Below are 10,098 nucleotides of genomic sequence, written 5' to 3' on the forward strand. Positions count from 1 at the left end.
GCACCAGTGATGCTTTGTCCAAAAATAATGCTACAAAAGGCATGGAAATTAGGTACAAGTTGGGATGAAGAAATAACTGGTGAGCTTCGTAAAGAATTTCTACTGTGGTTTCAAGAACTTAAACATTTGTCTGACATACAGATTCCTAGGTGTGTTAAAGCGTCTTCAAAAGATATAAGTAACTGCACTATTCATACGTTTGTTGATGAAAGCAAAGATGCATATGCTGCTGTTACATTCCTTGGAATAGAAAATAATGGTCGAATCGAGCTATTTCTACTTGCAGCGAAATCTCGAGTGGCTCCTTTAAGAGGCACAACTATCCCAAGAATGGAACTTCTTGAGGCGGTGATTGGAGCGAGGCTAGCGAATTCAGTTGTTGAAGCTCTTGGTTGGAAAAATGTTACGATATATTACTGGAGTGATTCTAAAACAGTGCTTGCATGGATATTACGGGAAGAAAATTAGTCTGTCTTCGTTAGGAATATAGTTCAAGAGATAAGGAAGTTGAGTAATCCTACATCATGGAGACACATACCTGGTGATAAGAATCCGGCAGATTTACCTTCCAGATGCTGAAAGGCAAAATATCTAGTCTCCCTAAGATGGTGGGAGGGTCCACAATGGATGAAAAATGCTTTATACAGAATTTCAGGAAGCAGAAATGAAGGTTTTATTTGATACAGAATGAATCTTTTCTCCCAGAAGAAGAAAAGAGATTAAAAACCTTACAAGTATTTAAAGACGATCTTGGCATCATCCGTTTGAAAACTAAAATTATTTATCACAAGGACAGTGAAGATTTTCTTAAACCGATTGTTCTTCCTCCGAAGCATGAAGTGGTAAAGCGGTTAATCTATAATGCTCACGTTAAGAACTGTCATGCTGTAGTCCAGATACTATTGAATGCACTTAGAGAAAAGTACTGGATCCTAAATGGAAGAAAAGCGGTGAAACATGTGGTGGCCAATTGCATTAAGTGCCCCCCCCCTTTCCAGAAAATAGAGTAAGGGATGCTGCGGTGTTTCAGATAACTGGCGTTGATATGCCTGGACCTTTATTCCTTAAAGAAGACAAGAAGAGCTGGGTTCTAATTTTTACTTGTGCAGTGTACACAGCAGTTCATTTCGAGATTGTTACTGCTGCATCGACTGATGTTTTTTTAATGGCCTTTAGGAGATTTGTTTCTCGCAGAGGAAGATGCACAACAATATACTGCGATAATGGCTCCAATTTTGTTGGAGCAGCCAACTATTTAAAACAGCTGGATTGGAATCGTATCCAAAAATATGGAACAATAAACTCTATTGACTGGAAGTTTAATCCTCCAACTGCTGCCTGGTGAGGTGGATGGTGGGAGAGATTAATTAGAATTTTAAAAGATCTTTTGAAGAAAGTGTTAGGACAGGCACGTCTCAATTATAAGGAGATTACGGTTTTGGCAGACTGCGAGCGTGTAATCAACTCAAGACCTCTAACTTACATTTGCGAAGAGGAAGCTATAAAACCAATTTCTCCATCGATGTTCATACAAGATGTGCATGAATGCAATCTTCCTGATATAGATGCTGTAGAGCAAAATTCTGTGAGCAATAGATTCAAATACAGACAAGCAGTGCTTAAAGACTTAAGAAATCGTTTCAGATCTGAGTATTTGGGTGCTCTCATACAATGGAGAAATAAAAAAATTAAGAAAATGTACAGTTACTGTTGGTGACATTGTTATGGTGGGAGCAGATAATAAAAAGAGACTTGTCTGGCGTTTAGGTCGTATCACTGAAATCATAACAGGTAAAGATGGACATGTACGACTTGTTCGAGTGCAAACTTCACAGCAGAATTTCCTGCGACCAATTCAAAGAATATATCCATTAGAGTTAACATCCTCTGATGACTTCTCCACTTCGATGACACCAGATGATTTGAATAAGTCAAATGACATCACCAAAACGTCTGACAGTACTTCTGGCAACGAGATGAAATTTAGTAGAGCCGGAAGAAGAATTAAATTGCCAGAGAGACTGAACTTGTGATTTATTTTGTTTTGATTGGACATTTTCACATTTATTTTCATTTTTATATTTAGATATTAAATGAAAATTTGTAAAACGTTGCCATTAATTGAATCTATTAACTGTGTTAAACTAATAGTATTATATTTTGATTATTATTTATAATCTCAAAAGGTGGGAGGATGTTGAAAATATATTAATATTTTATTTTATTTATTTATTTATTTTAGAATGGCAACGTTATTTAAGAAATATTTTTTGCTGTCTCATTTTGTAGATGGCAACTTGTAGATTAATCCCAAGATGTAATAAAGCAAGTTTGAATTTTTTACCGATGGTATATCGTTTTTCTATTTTAATATAAAAAGCGAAAGAAAACGGTGTTTTTCTTAGGCAGCTTTAACAGATTCATACTAACTTCTAGGATGATAATCATGTCTTTGCTCAAGTTTAAAGCATCCGAAACGTCGGAGGTGCCAATAATTAAAGCAATATAAAGAAATTCTTTAAGCATTTCTCGCTTCTTTTTATTCTTTATTTCGAATTTCCGTAAATATAGTTTTACGGCTGCATTAAGAAAAATTGAATTGCATTACATCGAAGATTTATAATGGAAAGTTTCATCATTGGGAGTGCGGAGATCGAAATTAGAACTTTTCTCCTTTGACCACAAAAATTGTGAAAACTCTCTTATCTACCTTAGCGATTCCCTCCCTCCAAAAAAGTACTCTGAATGTTTACTAATAATTTTTAATACATTAGGATTCAAATTCCATCTGCTTTCTAAATAACTGTTTGACGATAAAGCGCCTTTTCCTGTTGGTGATGCATCAAAGATCTGGGGGCACGGCAGTGCCCCCGCCAAGTCGAGCAAAAACAAGCGGCACGCCGTAACATCCTTTTCTCGAAGCAGTTCAGGCCATTTTTGACCCTCTATAACTTTGTTGTGAATAAAACTAGAAGCCTGAATTTTCAGAATCCAAGCAGGCATTATATAAATACGGTATGTTTCAAATTTCATTAAATTTGAACCAGTAGTTTAAGAATTATAACTAGTCAAAGTTTGTGAATTTTGTCACTGACTGACTGACTGACCGATCATCGAAACTCTAAGACACTTCTAGCAGACATAGAAGCTTTAAATTTAGAATACAATTAGTGTTTAGTGTATAAATCAAGGAAAAACTAAAATATGCTTGTAATAATGGACAGATCGATAAATTTCTCGAAGTTTTGAGCATTATCTATTTTGTCGGCAAATTCGTCGCCAAGTCGCCAAATGGTCGCCAAGTTTGTCACCAAGCTCTTGGATCACTGGCTCGGCATCTGACAGCATTCAAAACAGATTAATGTAAAACGGTCTTTCTTATGATGACACTATTCTGACTGGGAAGCAAAATTACAGGCTTGTAACAATATCTAATTTGAAATAATTCAATTTGAAGCTGTGGAAGCTGCAAACGCAATGGGTGACTTTCAGAGAATCAATCTGGTAGAAGAAGAGCAAACTGATCTTCAAAGTATGATCGCAAAACTTAATGCCGATCAAAAAAGAGTTCGATATGATCACAAATAAAATGGACACAACTGATAATAACGCTGACGTTTTACGCTGTTTTGTGAGTGGAACTGGGGGCACTGGAAAGAGCTTTTTAATAAAAACTCTGAAAGTTTGGGTTAAGACGTATTTAAAAAAAAGTGGCAGTTAGTACTCCAACAGGAATAGCTGCATTGAATGTGAATGGATTGACTATACATAGACTATTGCAACTGCCTGTAGAACACAAGCAAACACCGAAGTACAAGCCACTTTCTGATGAAGTGCTCCAAGTTCTGAGATCAGATTTGAAAAAAGTAGTGTTGTTTATCATAGACGAAGTGTCGATGATATCAAATGTTACTTTAACATATATTCATTTACGCTTATCTGAAATATTCGACACAAGTGATGATCAGAATGGGTGGTTTGGAAAAAAACATCTTGTACTTTTCGGAGATCTCTTACAGCTTCCGCAGGTAAGAGAAAAGTCACCTTTTGAAAAACTATCAACTGCTGAAACTAACAAATTGTTAGGTTCCCTCAGTATACCGAATCTGTCGATTGAACTGTTCATATACGATGGACTTACAATTAACATGCGACAGCTCAATGATTCTAACTTTGTTGAAATGCTAAATAGAATAAGATTAGGTGTGACTACAGAAAAAGACCGCGACTTACTCTCGATTAGATTAATAACTCTCAAATCCAATTCAAATGAAAACAGATTAATTGAAATCATTGAACACCTCTTGAAACTTCCTGATGATACCGTTTGCTAATTACCTACAAAAAACATGTGTCAACAATAAAATACTGCAATGCTTAAATCTCTTCCACATCCCGAAATAAAACTTACAGCTGTAGATATCATAGATTGCCCCAGATACCTAACAAAAAGAGCTAGTGAATGTATAAAAAAACATGAAGGCAGGCCTCGAAGAGAACATAATTATAAAAATAGGAGCAAAAGTCATGTTAAGGCGAAATATTGACGTGAGTCTTGGTTTAGTTAATGGTTGTATCGGTATAGTGCAAAGAGTAAAGGTTAATCCGGAAAATACAAAAATAATTAAGAAAATATACATTACATTTAATAAAAAACATGTTTACGAGCTTAGTCCGGTCAAAACTACATTTGAAATTATTAATAGAACTTATGTTCATCGCGAACAGTTTTCCATATGTATAGCCTATGCTATAACCATACACAGAAGTCAAGGCCTAAGTCTAAATAATGCTCTGATGCATATAGGTTCTGCAGTATTAACATCCGGTCAAGCTTACGTGGCACTTTCGAGAGTTACAAGTCTGGATGGCTTACATCTAATTAATGTCGACTTTTGAAGTATTAAAGCGCAGGAATCCTCAATTTGTGAATACAAGAGACTAAGAAGCATTTACCGTCCAGACTTGTCAAAAATTGTAACATCAAAGCTTACGAGAAAAACCCATAGAGACGGGGAGTGGGCTTTAAGAAAAAATGTAGCTGAGGTTCAAGAAGTAGTACCGGAAAAGAAAAAGAGGAAGACTACATACAAAAAGAAATGAGATGCCATCAAAAACATAACTTGTAAAAAAACCAAGTCTCGCAACTCAGTTCTTCTATCGTAAAAAGTTGTGAGATCCATTTAATACCAAGTCGGTCAATTTATTCAGTCCCTACTTAAGGATGCTTCTGTCTTAAGTTATTACGTAATTAGCTAACTTAAAAACATCTTATAGTAACCATATCAATATTAAAAATCTTTTATGGTTAAAATAAATAGATTGACTTGGCAATCGCACTAAACAATCTAATTTAATATAATATGTTAATGTAATCTTATTTAATGTAAAGATACATTGTGATTTCATACGATGGGGTCTCATCCCGAAGTTCACCGAGAAGCCAAGTCAATCTATGCGATGGCCAAGTCAATCTATTTATTTAAACCATAAAAGATTTTTAATATTGATATGGTCACTTTAAGATGTTAAGTTAGCTAATTACGTAATAACTTAAGACAGAAGCACCCTTAAGTAGGGACTGAATAAATTGAACGTCTTGATATTAAATGGGTCTCACAACTTTTTACGATAGAAGAACTGAGTTGCGAGACTTGGTTTTTTTTTTACAAGTTATGTTTTTGATGGCATTATAATTACCTTAACAGTATCCCGATGCGTGGTGTGGAAGAAAATACCCTGCTTTGACATTTTGATCTAAATTCACTTTTACCATGTTCTTTAAAACCAATCGTAAATGTTCATGAATGATGTCACTGCCCTTTAAATATAATTCCCCCCTTGTCTCAAATGTTTTGCTTAAACTGAACCAAAGACATTCTGCAATTTCAAAACTATCCTTTAATTCCTTACTATCCATTTTTGAGTAATTATTCCTTAATGTCCATAGTCGATTTTCATATCTTCTGTTTGTGTTTTAATCGAATGATGCTATAATTCCTTTACCTAATAGGCGCATCTGCTTCTCCGAAGTCCGAATGTATCTCATATGTATTTAATACCATTAAGCCGGTGTCCTGGCCTAGGGGGGGGTAGCGTCTATTCCCCGTGATCTGAGCGTCCCTGGTTCTTTATCTTGTGTTCTATCTGTGAGGTGTGTGAAAGAGGGCCCCTGTGAAAAGGAGTTGTGCAAGCGAGTGTGTGAGTGTCACCTTCATATGAGGTAAAATCAGACTTCTGCTCAGGAGTCTTTACCCTCAGAAGCTACATGCACCCCTCTTTCGTCGATCTCTTTTTTTGGTTTGAATTGGTGTTCAATCCAAGGGGGATAAGCAACAGCAACATAAGAATTAATCCTTAATTCTATTAAAATCCAACTCGGCACTCTCTGCGACTTAGCAAACACTTCTTAAACAATGAAATAATTGAATTCAATCTCTTCCCTGTTGGTAATGTCTGAAAATACCATCAGCTGCCATTAACATCTTATTAATTCTAGTGTTATGTTCACCTAAAATCTCTGAAATGTAATCAATCATGAAACATGAATCCTACGCGAGGTGCTGTTTGTTGTCTTGTAACTCAATTCCCGCTTCTAACGTAATATTTTTAAAAATCTGCGATTTAATCCGAAGTTTTGTTGAAGTGATTGAACCAATGACAACCGCGTGTATTCTAATATTCTGGTTAGAATATTTTACATTTTGCAAAGTTATTTTTATTTCATCATAAATAAGCTTATCGGTACCTCCATTATTGGTATAAATCTGCTTCGTCTCTTAAAATAAAGGATTTAATTGCATCGCTTCCTGCTTTTTTTTTCACTAAAACAGAAAATGTTTGTAATAAAATTGAACTGGAAATACAATTTTTTATTTTATGTTCTTTAGCAGAAAGAAATATCAAAAGAGATGCAGAATTTTTATTTACACGACGTGCAGAAATTTGGATCCTACCTCCCCTCCTTTACCCCCCTCACCTCCCCCCGACATCAAAACACTTTCCCCTTTCATTCGATCATTCACACAAAACGAAGAATTATGCGAAAAAGGAACTTTCACCCTTTTGATAATAACGATCCCAGACAGAATCTTTCTAAAACTAATAAAACATAAATCTTTAGCCGTTAATGCTGTTTTTTCTCTTTATAAGGTGACTCATATGGTTTCCAGGATAGATCATTTTTTATTACTCTTGAATTTATCGACTGGAGAAGGATTAAAACTTCACAACGAATTAGATTTCCGGTTATGTTCTTATTTACGGAGAGGATTGTTTCTGATCTACTTGAGTGGCTAAAACAGCTGCGCTTGATTTATGTTCAAAACAATTATTCTTTTTAATATTCGAATAACGAGATTTAATTGAGCAATTGTGTTTGTTCCTCTGTTTTTTTCTTCAATGTATGTTCTTGTATTAGCGAGTTTTAATGAAACTTCTCTGCATTCTACTTCTTTTCTTATAAATGCGACAATATTCGTAATAACAAATAATTCATCTGTTGATATAATAATTTAAATTTGTTCTTCAGGTAATTTTTGTTACATTTATTCGTGTAAATTAAGTTACGTCCAGCGATCGAATTGATCTAATTCGCACTTCTATGGCATCATGCATTTTGCTCAAGCCTGTTACATTGGGCCTGGATACCCTGTTAGTAGTTAATTTGTTTGGTATCCCTTGAGTTGTGAATTCGAACCCCGCCGGCCGAAGGCTCTCAGCGAATGTGGTGGCTAGTGCACGTGTAAATCTAACGTGACCACAAAGTTTTGCATGTCGAAACAATACCACTGGGGGTACTGGTTCAGATGTGATCGTTCTCTGATTCAGGTCTAAATTACGATCTGTGAATGAAATGTATGAATGAAGTCCTCCCTGTAAAAAGGGTTGTGATTCATGAACAGCTAAGGCGTACTCTTGGGCCCTAGATGGCGCTACTGAAACAAGAGACGCTTTCTCGGTTTAAAATTGTGACTTCGCCAACCTGCTTGTCTATGACAAGTGCCATAAGAAACAACAACATTGGAACACGATTTAACTGAATCTCTAACAAAAGTTTATGCATACAGAATAATAAAATGAAACCTTTCTGAAGTAACTGAACTGAATAGACGCGTCATAATTTTGATCATTAAGAGCAAATGCCGACATCGCATTTAATCCAATTCTTCCAAGACAAATTTCCAGGTAAATAAATTTTTCAGTTTAACTTCATGAATCGCAAATTCAAAAGAATTCCAAAAATCTAAAAAAAAATTTGCAATCTCCGTAAAATGTCTGTATGTTTAACTTCCGGTGCTTAACATCTTTGGTTTCATATCTGTAAAAAATTGCGAATTCCGGAGATCTCTAACTTAATCTTTTAATTCGCTTTCCGATAATAGGGAGAGCGAGGTAGAATTACCCCACGCAAAGGGCCATTTTGCGCACAGCTGGTTTCGATAATAGAAAGAGTTGAGAATTGTTTTGGCATAAAATGTGAAAATACATGAAATGTGTGTAAATGCACATCATAAATGTGTAAATGCATGAACTGTGTTAGAAGATGCATGATGGAAGGTATAATTGTTCCAAGCAGCTTTCTCCCCTTCTAATTTCTCATTTTATTAGAGCATTGTCAGATATTGAAAGAAAGCAAAGCTTTCTAATTTCTGGTTTCTAGATTTTTAAGGCAAAATTCTTTTTCAAAGCATTAAAAACAACTTTCATCTATAAATATGGTCAGACCAGACATTTTTCCATTAGAATAAATCCATTTTCCAATAGAATTTCTTAGTGGGTGTCATGGCCTAGGAATAACGCGTGTTCCCCAGGTTCTGGGCGTTATGGTTAGGGCATGGTTGTTCGTCTGTTATGTGTGTGAAAGTGCCCCCCCCCCCTGTAAAAAGGAGTTGTGTAAGCGAGTGTGTAAGTGTCATCCTCTTATGAGATAAAGTCAGACTTCTGCCCTCGGGTGCTCAGGGGTCCTTACACCTCAGAAGCTACTGCACCCCTCTTCCCCGGATCACTTGAACTTAGTTTAAATTGGAGTGTAGATTGTAGCAACAACAACAAATATGGTCAGACCGGGCATTTTCCATTAGAATAAATCCATTTTCAAATAGAATTTTCTGTAAACTAAATTTTAAGTCAATTTATACATTTCTAATCGAATCAAGACCTATTGAATGAATAAATTCTGAGTGGTGTAATTCCATTTTAAACTATCGATAATTCATTAAAGTAGAAACAGACCCACTCGAATCCCAGCATTGCTGTGTATATTGCTCTTCTTAGCAGCAGATGGTTCAAAAGCAGATGGGCATGTGAGTTTTGGATGATGTCAGTTACAGTCACATCTCTTTTTTTTCAATTTATTGTGTGAAAGCATTGGCTCCATGCTTTGCAATGTATATCTTGTAATCAGAATAACATATTTTGTTCTTATAGCGACAGTATGAGTGTATTGCAGCAGTTGGGAAATACTGAAAATGCCATGAACCCTATTTTATTCAATATCATCGATACAATTTCTTCATTGAAAGCCAGAGGCTTTAATATTCTCTTCTGTTGGATTCATAACCATGTCAGTATTCTAGGCAATGAGAAGGCACATACTGCGGCCCGAACAGCCTCTGTTGCTTTGGACCATTTAGTCCCTCAAGCACATATACTTAATTTTGTGAAGAAATATATCATTGCAAAATGATGGCAGGAAAGATGGGATTTGCAAATTAATAACAAGCTGCATCGTTACTGCATTATGGCCCAATCTTCCTAATCGAAAATTTGATGTTAAATTCACGCACCTTCGAATTGGACGCACATATTATACCCACAAACATTTGCTCTCAAGATATTCAGTACTAGCGTGTACAACATGCAACGAAAATCAAACTATAAACCATATTTTAACAAAATGCCCTTGATTTTTAATTCTTCTGGTTTGTACTATTTTAAAACTACCGTTTTAGACTTGAAGAACTTAGTAGGCGAGAGACCCCACCCAAATTTGTTCCTCTTTTTTAGAAATATTGGTTTCTTATCCCTAATTTAGGTTTTAACACTGTTTTTACTCATTTTGGGGATATGACTGCTTTTCAACTTTGCAACAGTTTT

At 35.6% G+C, this 10,098-nt stretch overlaps 1 protein-coding gene across 1 annotated transcript; it reads left to right on the forward strand.

The window, feature by feature from the left end:
- Positions 1 to 1,045: 1,045 nt before the first annotated feature.
- On the forward strand, positions 1,046 to 9,688 carry LOC129975585 (uncharacterized). Its single transcript, XM_056088648.1, has 2 exons — positions 1,046 to 1,341; positions 9,430 to 9,688. Exons 1-2 carry the CDS (start codon positions 1,046 to 1,048, stop codon positions 9,686 to 9,688), a joined length of 555 nt encoding a protein of 184 aa, XP_055944623.1.
- The last annotated feature ends 410 nt before the right edge of the window (positions 9,689 to 10,098 follow it).

Source organism: Argiope bruennichi, chromosome 7, assembly GCF_947563725.1.
Source record: "Argiope bruennichi chromosome 7, qqArgBrue1.1, whole genome shotgun sequence".
NCBI classification, from domain to species: Eukaryota; Metazoa; Arthropoda; class Arachnida; order Araneae; family Araneidae; genus Argiope; species Argiope bruennichi.

Excerpts from the sequence above, each read along its gene's own strand:
- LOC129975585 (XM_056088648.1), top strand. The coding sequence starts at position 1,046 with ATGCCTGGACCTTTATTCCTTAAAGAAGACAAGAAGAGCTGGGTTCTA. Across the intron at positions 1,342-9,429 it reads AATCCTCCAACTGCTGCCTG|CGACAGTATGAGTGTATTGC; the intron begins GTGAGGTGGATG and ends TTGTTCTTATAG.